We start from the raw sequence: 15,148 nt of genomic DNA, 5'->3' as shown, positions 1-15,148 counted from the left end.
GCTCCTCTAGTAATCCAGCCTGCAAGAAGCCCTCAAACCCAGGAGGGCGTGGCCTCTCAGCAGCACAGGTGAGGGAGTGCCTAAGTGGGGCCAGCAAGAAGAGCCATCCAGCTGCCACAGCTGCACACGAAATGAATGCAGGAATAAATAGAGCAAGTAGAACAGGATAAATGTAAGGAAAACTGCGGTTCTTGTGATAAAGCAGCCGGCTGGAGAGATGGCTCTGTGGCTAAGAGCACTGACTGCTCTCACAGAGGACCTGAGTTCAGTTCCCAGGACCCACATGGCGGTTTACAACTGTCTGCAACTCCAGCTCCAGGACACCCTTTTGTGGCCTCTGTTGGCACTGCACAAACACACACACACACACACACACACACACACACACACACACACACACACACACAGTACATATATACATACAGACAAATACTCATACGCATAAAATTAAAAAAAAACTCTGAAAAACTAAGTTCACCGTAATTGGAAGATTTGAATCTTTGAACAGAAGGGTTTTAGAGGTAGATACAAGGGAATGAAGGTCACGGAGCCGCTTCAGCATACACCCCTGAGAACACATTTATATATAATGAAGAATTTGAAGAATAAAATAAAATTTCTTCTGTATTTGGATACATTTTTTTCTATATTTGAGAATATGCCCTGTTCCTGTTATCAGCTCCTTCAGAAGAATCCACTTCAAAACCTGATGACCTCAGAGCCCCGTGCTCAGAGGGTAAGGGTTGTTGCTGCCGGGTATGAGGACCGGGGTTTGCAACCTGGAACCTACATAGAAGAGCGAGAGAACCAACTCCTGCAAGGCGTCCTCTGGCCTCCACGTGACTGCTACGGCACACGTTCACACGTTCATACCACCCCCGAGGGAGTGAATGATGAATGAATGAATGAATGAATGTGAAAACTAACGTTAGTAACTTCAAATCGTCACTCCTTGTTTCATTATTAGGGGGTGGTAACATTCTGAGGCAGAGGCACTGGAAGGAGCGGGGCCTCATTGCTTTCTCCTCTGGAGGGAGAGATGCCATGTCTCGAGTGGCTGAAGAGATGGGGGAGGGGTCACAAGGCTGAAGGTTTGTGGCTCCATCAGCTCCCAGAACCACACACACACATCTTTACTGCCATAGAGTTAGGTACTGATGTTCAGGAAAACGCAGAGGCCCCTGTAGTGATATCTGGAAAAAAAATGAAATTATAGAGACATTAAAAGTTCAGGGAGGGGGGCAATGTCAGGATACTGGTCTTCTAGGGCAGGAACCTGTTCTGTGGGTTCTTAATAATGATGGATGCTTGCCATTATCCACTTGTCAAATCTCACAGAATGCTCTACTCTGAGGCCAAAGCCTAGTGCAAACTGTGGGTCTTTGGTTAATCCCCTATCAATACTAGCCATCAACCATAACAATAGGGTAGCACTGAACTTACCTACATGCACACAGTGATAGGCCATGGTCACCCATGTCAGAGTAGAGTTGCTATTTAATACTACCAGCTTTTAAGAATGAAGTGCAGGGCTGGGGAGATATATCAGCGATTAAAAACACCTGTTGCTTTGTTCTCAGCCCCCACACCGTGTTCCATAATTATTTCTAACTACAGTTCCAGGAGGTCTGATGCCTTCCTCTGACCTCTGTGGGCACCAGGCATCCACGTGGTGCACGTGCATACATGCAGGCAAAACAATCAGACACATAAAAAAAATAAATGTAACATACTGTAAAAGATGTGTACTTAGCAACTATGGCTGTGTTTGGCTTGGTTCTGAAAGAGACATGGTCTATATTTCTTTGTACATTTGATTTTTTTCAGGAGCTATATGGCTTTCCATCCTTAACAAATAAAAGTAGTTCAACACACATGAACAGGTGTGAGGATAGAAACTGCACATAGATGTTGCTGCCGAAAAACAAATAGGGATAGGTTGTGGTGCCCGTATGAACCATGCCAGAAATGGTGGGCACTGGTGGGACCTCTGAATTGTGCAGGTGCCCTGTCTACCCTTCCCCAACTGTGGAAGGGTCTGGAAGCAGGTTTGGGCAGAGGCCAGAAGTGCAATTAGATCAAGGGTCCACACCCTTCACACTTTCCTGACCTCATAGTAGGCTCTGGAGCTCAGATGATGTCAGCTAATCAGCAGGATGCCCTGTGAAGAGAAAGCCCTTAAGCCCCACCCCGCTGCTCTCTCTGCAATCAGAAATGGCAGATGGGTGATAGCCTGCCCTCAGCTGGTACACTGGGAAAGAGATATCTTTGGGGCGAGAAAGGCTAATTTCTAGAACACTGCTGGGGTCACTCCAATGAGCCCGAAGCTTCCTCTACTGTGAAAGCAGGGACGGAAGTGGTGGATAGGTTGGAGAAGCTTGATAGAGAAGGTGTGCTCAATGCCCTGAGGTCCGTGTGTTCTCAGAAAAGCTTCAGAAACCCTTGTCTTGTTGGAGAGAGTTAAAGCTTCCTTTAGCACTTCTTTAATCCCAGCACTCAAGAAGCAGAGGCAGGAGGATCTCTGTGAGTTCAAGACCAACCTGGTCTAAAGAGTGAGTTCCAGGACAGCTAGGGCTACATACACAGTGAAGCCCTGTCTCAAAAACAAAACAAAACAAAACAATGAAGAAAACTCGTTTTAAACAGAACTGGGTGTCCCGAAGACACTTAGTAGGGTTGTAGCACAACTTTGTCTTCATAGGAAGTTTCTAGTGGGAAAATTAAATGAGACTGTTATTTTTTTTTCAGACTTCTGTCCTTCCATCAGTGCAAGGCCTCCCTGAAAGAACTGAAGACAGAACTGGTGGGGATGGTGTGTGTTGGGGTTTTTTTGGGGGGGGGGGTGAAGATAAATCTATGGCCTGATCTGCTCAGGAGAGCTACTTGACTTTCGCCAGTCCTGCAGGCAGGTAGCAGGGTGGCAATTTATGGGAAGCAGGGCAGATCTGCTGGAGCACAGAATCACTCCTTCCAGTTGGGAGATCTGAGGAAAGTATAATCACAGAACTCTTTCAGGGGCGGGCTTTAGCAAGGCTGAGTAAAAGTCTTCAGCCTGAGAAGACCTCCGGGTAGAGCCTGCTGACTACCAAGCTATAAGTAGAGAACTTCCTGACAGAAAGTGTGACTTCCAGAGCAGGGAAACATCCATCCAGAAAGGTGTTCCTGGGCTCTTCCACTTCCCATGCCTTGCCCAAGTCTCTATTTAGGGTGTGTGTGTTGGGGGGGGGGGTAACCTCGGCCCAGTGTGCGATGCATGGTGCAGGAAAACTGCAGAATGAGCACATCGCTTAATCCTCACGTCATAAATTCAATCTGGGCATCACATTCCTTTTTCTTATGAAATGAGAACTCACATCTCCCTAGTGAGGCTGCTGACCTGCCCCGGGTTTTATTTACTCGGAGTCCAGATGCAGCTCTCCGCTGGGGCTGATGTTCCCTCTCGGAGAGGGACTTGGAGTCTGAAGCATTTCTAGCTTATTGGTCAGTCACCACCTCCACACCAGCCCCCACTCACCCATCTCCATGAATTCCTTACCCACCCTCCTCACCCTATGCTTAGTAGCTTCTAGGCTGCAGCGCCCATAGCCTTTGGGGAAAACAGGGAGGACACTGGCGCCTGTGATGTCCAGGAGGCGCCAGCAGTAATAGGTACCGAATTTAAGCCAAAGTTGAAGCCTCTCTGCCCGGAGCTGCAGAAACCAGATTGCTGCAGCCACCGGTCCAGCAGCAGCGCAGGCCGGAGCGCTCCCTGGTGGGCGGGCAGGGTACCCGCGGCCGCACCTACAGCTAGTCCCTCCAGCGCTGCCTAGGAGAGCAGATCCTGCTCGCAGCTGCTCAGTTCCAGGGGCGGCAGAGCTGGCAGCGGGCAGTGTACAGGGTTCCGGTGGCAGGAACTGGGGCTCTGGGCCACCGGTTCAGGCCGCCCAGGAAATGCCTGCTATGCCATCTCCCGGGGACAAGCGGGGGATGGGAGGGCGAAGCCATCAGAAAGGAGGCGGGTCAGGCGCAGCTGCTAGACTAGCAGTCCCAAAAGCCTACTAGGGTGGAAGCCGGAGAACGTGTTCTGCCGGAATCTTAGCTCAGGCCGTTCGTTTTAGAAAGTTTGGGGTCACAACAGGTTGCTAGCAACAGGACCCTGGGAAAGAAGGCATAGACCACCACTGCCTTGCAGATTAGAACGGCTCTCCAGGCCCTGGGTACTCGCTCTCACTAGGTAACTATGAATAAATAAACCCAAATAAAATGTTAAACTCAAAGGTGTGCTGAAGTTGAATTCTCCCCTTAACATATTTTTCAAAAAGTAAACATTGTGAATAAGTTTATTGGAGGACGATCTTTTCTTCTGGTTCTGGTGGTGGTACTTGGTGAATACCCAGGAACGATAGATAAGGGTAGGGGGTCCAGCTGGGCTCTCAATTAGTTTGGCTATCAGCTCTGCCCAGGAGCGAGTCTCAGACTTTGTATTTGGTGTGTAAGGCCAAACAGGAGATGGCATGTGCTGAGGTCTGAACGAGGGGAGCTGTGGCACAGGAGTAACTCCCAAAACACTCCAGGACAGCTTGAAGGCTAAAGGACCAAAACGTGCTGTCGCTGCAGGCAACTTCTTCCTCCTTGCAAATTCTGACCCCGCCCACCCGCTGACCTTGGATGGCCGAGGCCCTGGCGTAGCGCAAAGACAGAACTCCCCCATTGTTCTCCGCAGTGGGACCTAGTGGACCCCGCTGCGATTTAGCCCTGAGGCGCTCAACTCAGCGCCACACTCTTGGCAATTTCCGACGCCCACGTCTTTGCTTCCACTCGCTGGCTTCCTTCCTCCACCCCCGGAAAAAGAGAGTCCAAATATATCCGGTGGCCTCGATTTGTAATCGCTCACTTGCTCACTTAATGGCCTTTGCTAACCCACAGGACAGGGACCATTTTTATTTACACGCAGTCAGGCCTTAAAAGGGAGCCACGTGGGAACTGCAATTCGCCACTCTCAAATCAACAACTTCCTTCCATCTAAACAACCAGAACTTGAAAAGGCGGCCCTTCAGAGACACTGATGTTTCCTTCTACATTTGAAAACCAAAAGTCGGACTAGTGCTCAAAAATGCATTTCTTCCTTACTTTGACTGATTAACTTTTGTAAAAAAAGAAAAAAAAGTGAGGGCTATTAAATCACTTCGAAGAACACACATCTCCGCGACCACAGTGGGGAGGGGTGTGGAAACCCTAGAAATTCTAACAGCTGCAATAAAGGAGAAGAAAGAAAAGTGTCCTCTAAATGATTTCCCTCTCAACAGTTTTGTAGGAAATTGGTTTGGGCTCGAGCTAGACACACAGGGATGTCAAAAGAGCATAGCAAGAGCGCATAGGTCGGGTGGCAGTCGCTCGGTCATCTGTATCCTCTTTGGTCACCCCAATGGCTAGGATACAGATGACCGAGCCGCACTTTCAAATCTGAGATGCGCAACTCAAACCCACTTTTGCAGCGTGGCTCCACCGACTGGAAGCCGGACGGTGGAGGAGTGGCAAGGACGCTTGGGAACATTTATTCCGGAAGGGAGAGTATGCGCTCTGATTACCCGCACACTGGTCCCAAATACTCGAGCAAAGGCAGAAAGGATAAAGTCGGTTCCGCTTCGCCCACCTGTGCCCACCGGGAAGCGCAAGGCGCCTGTGGCCGCAGAGTGAGTCACCTCCTGCGTCCCCGCGGCCCGCGCGGGGGTCGGAAGGAATGAAAATTCTGTCCCGGAACCGCGCACAGCCTGGTGTTGGAAGCCTTTCGGTCTTGCGGAAAATGGGTTCCAGGAACCGAAAGACTCCCAAGCCCAAGCCGCCACCTGGGTGAACTTCAGCACCCGACCCTCCTAACTCTCGTCGCCAGGGCAGGAATTTGGCCCCGCGCAGCACCAGCGCCCGCGCTTCCTCCACCAGCGCTGACAGTTTCTAAGAAGACCCTTTTCCGGGCCGCCCCCCTGGACAAAGGTGAGAAATAAGCAAGAGCCTCGAAGTGTATTTTCACTATTAAATAAGTGCTCCTCACTACTCCTGAATTTGCCCTATATCAACATTCGAATTTTTAAAAAGTGACTGGAGAAAAACGTCTAAGATCCAGTCAGTGTCATAGGTCAGAAAACTAGCCCACCTTCTAAGCACGGGCCGATGCCTGCTTAATTGTTTATTCAAGAGAAAGAAAAGTTAGAGCATTTATCAAATTAATGTTGCCAAGGAACAGATACCCATATAAAACCTCCGACGTGTGACTTGAAGTTTCAACTAGTGTCATAAAACTAAACAACCTCCCTTCCCTCCCTTCACCTCCCCGGCCTTTTCAAGAGAGTCTGGAAAGCGTGAAATAGTGTTTATGTCTGTCCCAGTTGGGCACCAGGCGCAGCGGGGCGGGGGGGGGGGGATCACTAGCAACTATATTGAGGGACCTGGGAAAGATAGTGACTTCCGCCGAGGTTTTTCCTTGCTTAAACTTCCTAAAGCAGGGTCCGTTGGGGGCCCTTCCCTGAGCCCCGATTATGGAACTGAGTTTGCGGTGGGGCTGGGGCTTTCCCTCTTCCATTCCTGTCTCTGTTCCGCAGCTCTTACTCAGGAGCTGTATGGCGGGACACTTGGATTGGGACTCGCGTCTTGTCACATAGACGACTACAGCAAGGCTGTCCCCCGAAGCGGGTGTAGAAAAGCGCGCGTGTATAGGAGAGCGCCACTCAACTGGGTGGAACCTCTTTCAGCGTGGGGTCACTCCAGCATCCCCACCATCTGCTCCTGTCACCAGCCCTTGGCCTCGCCTCCCTGAACCCGCCCCTTGAGTTCTGAAGCCAATAGTAATCGCAGACTGCTTTACCCCCCTTCGCGAACCCTTTCCACACCCCCACGTTCCGAGAGACGATTGGCTGTTTCGACTTGGGTGAAGCTCCGGTATTTGCATGCTGCTCGCGGTTCCTGGTAGGTAGCGCACCCTGTCACTCGGAAGGCCGGGACCGCCCACTCCACCTCAGTGCCGGGCTCTCTTCCTGCGCAGTTCTCCGCAGCCTCAGCGGGCAAGCGCCGGGGCTGCTCTCAATCTCCTGGCTGCGAGGAGGCAGCCCCGGCGAGCTGCTGTGCGCCCCGTCCAGAGTAACTGGGTGCGGGGTACAGCGTACTGACAGTGCGTTTGCTCACAGTTCCCGCTGCCCGGACTTCGCTTTCCAGCCCCGGCTTCTCGTGGGCATCATGTCAAGAGCCATCGCCGCTGCAACCGCCGCCGCCACCCGAGGAAGAGCCGCAGCCTCGGCAGCCACGCGCGCACGAGGGCAATAAACCGAATCACTTCGGGCTCAAAGTGGCAGGGGACCGTCGCGGTGCTCTCTGTTCCGGCGGGACTCGTGCCATGTGCTGAGCCATGCCCCTGGCCGCGCCCGCGGGCCGCGTATGGGGCAGCGCCTGAGCGGCGGCCGGTCCTGCCTCGATGTCCCGGGCCGGTTCCTGCCGCAGCCGCCGCCGCCCCCGCCGCCGGTGAGGAGGAAGCTCGCGCTGCTCTTCGCCATGCTTTGCATCTGGCTGTACATGTTCCTGTACTCGTGCGCCGGCTCTTGTACCGCCGCTCCGGGCCTGCTGCTCTTGGGCTCCGGGTCCCGCGCCACTCACGCTCAACCAGCCCTGATCACAGCTCCGAATGAGACATCCCCTAAGATGCCCTTCCGGGCACCTCCGGCCAACTCACTGGTTGCAGGCAAGGATAAGACAGTAGGCGCCGGGAGCCAGGAGGAGCAGAGTCCAGAGGCGCCGGACTCCCCCAGTCCCATCTCGAGCTTCTTCAGCGGTGCTGGGAGCAAGCAGCTGCCGCAGGCCATCATCATCGGCGTGAAGAAGGGCGGCACGCGGGCGCTGCTGGAGTTTCTGCGCGTGCACCCCGACGTGCGCGCCGTGGGCGCCGAGCCCCACTTTTTCGACCGCAGCTACCACAAAGGTCTTGCCTGGTACCGGTGAGTTTCCTTACAAGGGCCGCTACGCCGGCCGCGATCCCGACCCTCAGCCCCCACGAGCCGTTGCGTGTCAGGTGGGGAGGGAAGCAGAGGCACAACTTCGGTCAACCTAGGGCGGGCGGGGACCAAAGTGCGACCGCACATTGCGGTTGGATAGTTGCGGAGAATTGGGATGCTCCGGGGTACGCTGAGACAGCCACCTACAGAAACTTGTAGCTTGGCACCGCTGGCTGGTGCGCTGCGCCCTAGAACCATTCAGGCGACCTCGCCACAAAGACACCCGGCAGCAACTGGGAAAGCGCCGAAGGAACGGGTTACCTTCCGGCGGTGGCCGCATCCCACTCGAATAACTCGGCGTGGCTAGGATTTTGTTGTCTCTCTTGCAGCCCGGAACGCGGGGAGGAGTGTTGTGCGCTTCTGGGTCACAGCCTCCAACGTGCACCAACTGCTAGAGTCGCTTCTGCTGCCCAGATGGGGAAAGGGGAGCAGGCTAAGGCGCAGCGCCAAGGCGGTCTTGAGTCTGTTAACTTTTTGTTACAATTCTCCTTGTTGCGGGAATCCGAAGGGGGTCTGACCCGCTTGGCTGGTGAGCCGTTTGTGCTCAGGAGGGGAGCCGGGAAGCTGCGCGACTTTGCTGGCGGCGGCGAGCCGGGCGTGGAGCTGTGCTGGTCCCTGTCGGGCAAAGGCGCGCACTGCAGCCCGCAGCGGCTTCGAAGGCTTCTGGGCGCCCGAGGCGATGCCGGCGTGCTGCCGCCTCGCTTCCTGGGCCTCTATGCTGGGAGGGCCACGCCAAGGACCTGTGTTTCCGAGGACCCGGTACCCGTCTGAGCTCAAAGAATATCCCTGGACCATTGATTGAGAAATGAGGGTTGCTTCGAGGTCGTGGCTTCCGGCTGTGAGTCTAGTTCTAAAGGGACCTAGGCTCCCGGGTCACATTAACGACCTCTGCCCACTGCATCCCGGTCTGCTGGTCTGGTGTGAGCTGCTAGAGGGGTCACACCCCAGTTTCCGGAAACCAGGTCGGGTCCCCAGCCCCTTAGGTCATCACCCAGCACTTGGCGTCTCCCTCGATTCCCACCTCCCCCCACCCCGACCCAATTACTTTCAAAGAGGGTCAAGACTTCCGAAAACAAGGAGAAACACGAACCGAACCCCCGCTCTCTGCTTCTCTTTTAGGACATGGATAGCGTGGCAAATAAAAGGGCCTGACCCTGAGGATTAGAGCAGCTCCTTTCCCAGCCTCTCTCGCCCCTTCCCCTTTGTCCTTTATGCACTTTTTTTTAAAAAAAAAAATGGTGAAGTTGTCCAAGTCTTGAGGTTTAAGCCAGCAGTGACGGACTCCCTTCTCTCCGGGTTAAGAATAGAGACTTGGGTGCTACGCTCGGATCGCTGTCCGCTGCGTCCCCGTGCTCTCCTCCGGGCACTGAGAATAATGCGGATTCTGGGTGGGCCGGGAAGGGCTAATACTTGGGTGCAGCCAGGAGCAGTTTACCATGGGGGCAATCGCTAACTGTAGGCTGTTGCCTCCCATGTGTTGATGCTATTACCTCTTCCCCACCACTCGTCCCATACACAGCCCGCTCCAGGGATAAGGTTCGGAGGACTGGGTGGCAGCCTAATCGTTAGAATAATTTCTGCCCCAGCCGAATCTGAGGCAGCCTGGGTCCAGACCCACTCCAGGCTGGGTTGGTAGCAAGTGGCAGGCGAGTCGCTGAGCCATTGAAGCTTTTAGAGGCACCTGGGGCAGGTGGTGGAAATCCCCACTGGAAGATTCACGCGGAGGCGGAGGCAGAGGTGGCTGCCTCCACCTGCCACCGCCCTTGGGGCTCTGGAGGCCCTCGCTCCTCTCCAGCGGCGGCGGAGAGCACTGCCGGAGAGTAGCGGGGACCGGCGAGCCGAAGCCGCGCTGCCAGCAGCCTTGCGAGCCTCTTGGTCTCTAACAGGCCGCGGGGTCCCAGGGTCATTTTCCTTCGGGCGCCACCGGGAGGCACAGGCCCCGCAGCCATGACCTAGTCATCTAGCCGCAGAAGCGCAAGTGTCCGGTCCGCGCGGCCTTCCCTGGCTGTCCTACCAGCGATCAGTGTGCCAGCAGAGTTACTGAATATTTTTTCTTAAAGAAAAAAAATTTAATGCTGTTTATTTAAAACCTGTGAATCATTTTAGACTATTCCGAGTGCCTGAAGCAATGTAAGGACTTCACGACTAATTTGAAAGCAACCCTGGAACTCTAAATCCTACAGTAAGCTTAGGAAACGCTGACCCAGAGAGCTGCACCTATCCCTTCCCGACTGGAGTCCACCGGGCTCTCCCGGGCTGTGCTCCAAACCAGGCCTGCAGGGTCCCTCTTGCTCTGTCCCGAGATAGGCCGCCCGCTGCAGAACAGCAAACATAATGATTAACCAGGGAGTTGCAAGGCACAGTCGTAGTTAAAACAAGTCCTCAAAACCGGAGTGTGAGCAAGGCGAGGGCTTTTAAGGCCTCTGAGACAAAATGGGAGGGGGTGTGGGATGGATGGTTGAGTTCTGGGGTCAGCAGGCAATCGGTTGTAGAATGAAGGTCGTGGCTGTGTCTGAGCGAGTTGTTAATGAATTTAATGGGTTAATACACAGACCTACCAGGGGCCCAGGGCCTGGTGGGTTTTCCTGGGTGCCAGGGAATTTGCAGCCCTTATAGCTACCAAAGCACCATCAGCCAACGGCTAGCCCAGACTCCTGGGTGGCAACTTGGAGCTGACCCTGCCGCTGCCACCACCCAGACATCGGGAGTCATTACAGCGCCCAAGTTTGCAAAAATCAAAGCTAATGCGAGCTAGTTCCAGTCTGCTTGAGGCCCAGTTTGTAGAGAGTTCTGAGCTAACTTTCCACTTCATATCCAGGGTTCTCCAGTCACCTCCCAAAGTGTTCGATGGTGATGTCCGAGGGGCTCCTGTCTGAGAGGTTTGAAGTTAGGGGACCAGGAACCTAAAACCCTCGGGTAGAGCCAGGCCGCCAGCCGGCCTGGTATAAGGATTTAAACTGGTGGAGAGGCATTGACGAAGCAGTTTTTAAAAAGCATTTGTTCTTGATCTAGCTCAAGTTTTTGTAAATTTCCAAGAATTTGATGAGCAGAGTTTAGGAGTTAAGTTAGTCAGAACTTATATGATTGCCATTTGCCCCACAGTAGTGGGAACTTCTTTCACAGGATCAGGTCCCCTTTCAATTTCAGCTGTACAAAGGGGGGGTGTGTGAGATCTCTCTGTCTCTGTCTCTGTCTCTGTGGGGGGCGGGGGGAGGAGGGTAACAATATTATAGTCAAACTGTACTAAACGTTGTTCCAGGCACTGTTTCCAGTGTTATGGTTAGCTAGTTTAATCCTCATTACCATCCTCTGAAGAGGGTACTTTGACAGATGAGGAAACACAGGCATGAACAGAGAGGTTAATCAACTTGCTCGAAGTCTCACAGCTAGAAAGTGACAAGAGTTCTTATTCCAGCAGGACATCCTTCTGTGCCAGACTCCCTGACTTCGGTGACCAAAACGTGCTGTTAGTCATGTGTAATTCTTCAAAGTGATGTCTGCTCTAATAGCGTTTGAAGGTTTCCTGCCCACCTCCGGTGGCCCCTGTACAGAGTACCCACTTTGTCATTTATCTTAAAAACCTTTGTAATGCCCGGACAATTGACTTGGAATCATCTTGCACTGGTTCCTAACTAGATGAGGATAATAATACCATTCTGGCACTTTTATTTCTCTGCACAGGACAGCTAGAATCAAAGGAGTCATTAAAATGACAAAAATATCCCTCAAGTATAGTGGCTGAAAAAAACAGCCAGTGTCTCCTGGAGGAAGTGGTTTATTCGGTGCCATTTGCCCCCTTTCAGGCTGGGAGACCCAGGTTAAGTGACATGTTCCTACACTCTTTGGAATTAATTTGTTCATTTAAAACGATAGAGTGATCCCAAGTCAAGAAGGACACAGCTACTACTTTGTGCTCATTAGTCAGAAGGTAGAAATAGCTAGAACTCTAAGGTTTTCCTAGAGATACGAACATCCAGTAATAAATGTCTCCTAATGACAGTTGAAAACAGTAATTTCCTTTCTAGTTTCAGCTGCTCTCCTACCTCCATAAGCCCAGTCTGTTTCTAAAAACTTGGTGGCCAGTCCTGTTTCTGACTTCCCTGGAGGCTCTGATCTTACTGGGGACAATCTGTTTGCTAAATAATTGTGCTTCCTAGGATCTGGAGTTTAAGCCAAGTACACGGCTCACTTCCAGGCTGCTGGGAGAAGGTCAGACGTTCGCCCTGAGATGCAACAATTTGAAATACAAACCATTATGTTAGGATGCTGTCAAGATTTACCAGCAGGACTGTGTAGCCTGTGTCGAGCTCTGTTTTTAATTAGGCCCCTAAATTACACCATAAAATGGTTGATTAATCTTTTACAAGTTGGGGGGGCAAATATAACATAAATCAACCTAATCATAAGTTTTTTCCCAGATGCTGAGTTAATAAAATTGTCAATATTTAATGGTGGCCTATTAGTTTTAGATAAATAAAATGCCAAAATGTATGAATTAAATTGCATTTATTATCTTCCAAGTGGTAGGTTATTACCCAGCAGGTCTGTGAAAATTAGTTTGGAGTCCTTGTCTTAGGAGACATTCTTAAAAGATAAGCTGCTATGGTAAATAGAAATTGTATGCTGACTGCATTCGATTTTGCTTTTTAAAAAGGAATCTGCTTATTTAAAAAGCAATAGTTTAATGTCCACCAATAATGACAAGATGTATTCTTCCAGTCACACAGTCACCCATTTGCCCTGCAAAGTGATCTTAAACATCTCTTGTTTCTCTGAGTTTTTTTTGTTTGTTTTATGTTTTGAAAATCAGCATCTCACAAATTCTCATTCTAAATAGGTATGCTTCAGTTTGAGCCCTTCAGTTTAAAACAGATTTAATGTAAGGTTTTCTTTTTCTACAAAATGACTATTCAAATCACTAAAACTATTTACAATCGAAAGTTCACTAGGAATTTAAAAAAAAAAATTAAAGCAAGACAAACACCACTGGCAGCTCTCAGAGATTACAGGCAGCTTGGCCGCTGCTCTGGGACGTTTGGGATGATCTGTGTTCTCACTCTATGAACATGGAAGTTAAACTGATTGACAGAAGCACAAAATGCCCACCCTACAGGCACAGCACAACGACAGCTTCTATTGCTATAAAGAGAGCTGCAACAGAACCTCGCCCCTCACATAAATAAGACTATTTCAGAGAGAAAGAGAAACTTGAGGGCGGGGCTGGTGGGAGAGGCCTGACTCCCCCAAGTACATGGCGTAGTGTCAAGGGTAAGCAGAGCCTAGCCTGCCTTCCTCAAGTGACAAGAAGAAAAGAGATGGGGCACCAGTGTCATTGAATACCAGAAAGGTTTTTTTTATACTTAAATCGTTATCTTATTAGGTCTTATTCCTTGTTCTCAAGACTATCCAACCTCAAGTAAAACCGTTGCTTCTGCATGTCAGATTAGTTCTTTTCCTTGTCCAAAGATGGGCGAAGTTAGCCAAGAGGCTAAGCGTTACAACATCCCTGCGGCTCAAGAAAGTTTTGAGGCAGAGGAGTGGCTCGATCTATTTAAAATTCTTTCATGTCTGTACTTCACAGACTCTGCTGTCGTTTGACAAATATTTAAAAAAAAATAGCTTAGCTACTGACTCACTCAAAAACACAGTTCACTGTGACACATAAGAAACATGGATAAACGAAGACGTATTGTTTGGTCTTTGCCCCCACAACATTAGGATGTTCTGTAGAACAGCAGGGAGAATCCGGTTAACAATAGTACATTATGTAACAGAATAGGAGAACTTCTATGTGCCCACCACGAAGAAACTTTAAAAAGCTGAAGGTGATGGTTATGCTAATGACCCCCAAAACTATGCAGGAATTAAGACATCACACTCAACCTCAAGACTACACACAGTTTCCTTCAAAAGACAAATGTAAAATTGCGTAATCATGTAAATAGACGTCATCGATATGTAGCCGTGTAAATAGACCTTTGTCAAGAGGAGTTCGATTTTTCTCAATATTTAAAAGAACGTGCAGTGTGTTAGAACGAGATATTTTCTTTGTAAGCCTGGCAGATGTGAACCTTGAGTGCCCCTGTTTATGTCAGGCCTCTGGCGCTTCAGCTCAGCCAGACTGCTTTGAATCGCCATGGAGGAGACGGTGACCGTTCCTTGTGTGCTCATCCGCGACTTGGTGGGGCGCAGGATACAGACTTTCTGGGTTCCAGGATTTTCCGCAAATCACCCTACGACCTTATATTAAACCAGAAAAAAAAATGTTTTAAGGCAGTTCTGGGCGTTGAGATTAGGGGTAGTCAGTGAAAAGTGAAAAATATACTGGGAGGAGCCGAGAGAGCCGCTTGCCACGCCCTCTCCTGATATAAGGGAGGAGTCTCCTCCTTCCCAGGCCTGGTGACATTAGTGTGCAATAGGGCCCGCGCCTGCTGGCCTCTGCCACGCGTGCGCTTCTGGCGGGTCCTCACCTGTGGGGGCTGAGCTGCCTGGACCCGTGCTGATTGGTCGAAGAAACTATCCAGAGACCAATGGCGCCGGACTTTTACGGAGCTCCGCCCACGGGCTTTCTCCGAGCGCTTCTCTCTGCAAGTCTGCCCAGCTCTAGCCTCTTGTTAGCTTTGCTTCTCTGTATTCTGTGGCATTAGACTCTCCTGCCCTGCGGAGTCGGCCTTCAGGATTCCGGCCTGCAAGTGTCCAGTGGAAACTAACTTCATTTTAACCTAGGAAGAAGGGAGGAGTTGTTATGGTGGCGCTGAAAAAAAAGGAAGCAAAATTTATTCTGTTCTTCCTGCAGTGAAGTGCACTCTCTTAGGAAAGCTGACGCAATTAGAGACGCTGATCCCCTCCAGACCCCTCCCAGTGCCTTATGGAAAATGGTCCTCTTTCAGTCCACCCCTTTCTCTTGGCTGGCTGTTTGGCTACTCCCTGGAGCCCTCCCATATGATTGTTCGAGAGGCTCCAGGCATTTAGCATATGCCAGCTCCACCAGTTAACACAGATACACAAAGAAGAAACATCCTGTTTCCACCCACGAACTTCTCAGAAGCCCCAAATGGGTGTGTGTGTGTGTGTGTGTGTGTGTGTGTGTGTGTGTGTGTGTGTGTGCGCGCGCGTGCTGGAGGGACTGGAGC

General features: G+C 51.0%; 1 protein-coding gene across 1 annotated transcript in view; it reads left to right on the top strand.

The window, feature by feature from the left end:
• The first annotated feature begins 7,060 nt into the window (after positions 1-7,060).
• Hs3st3b1 (heparan sulfate-glucosamine 3-sulfotransferase 3B1) overlaps positions 7,061-15,148 on the top strand; it is a 32,503-nt gene continuing 24,415 nt past the window's right edge. Inside the window, exon 1 of the mRNA NM_001191646.1 lies at positions 7,061-7,958. Within this exon, the coding sequence (NP_001178575.1) occupies positions 7,405-7,958 (554 nt within the window). The 5' untranslated portion in view covers positions 7,061-7,404. The remainder of the gene's footprint in view (positions 7,959-15,148) is intronic.

This window comes from Rattus norvegicus, chromosome 10 (genome assembly GCF_021556685.1).
Source record: "Rattus norvegicus strain SHRSP/BbbUtx chromosome 10, alternate assembly SHRSP_T2T, whole genome shotgun sequence".
Classification (NCBI taxonomy): Eukaryota; Metazoa; Chordata; class Mammalia; order Rodentia; family Muridae; genus Rattus; species Rattus norvegicus.
This window is presented reverse-complemented; position numbering and strand designations above follow the sequence as displayed.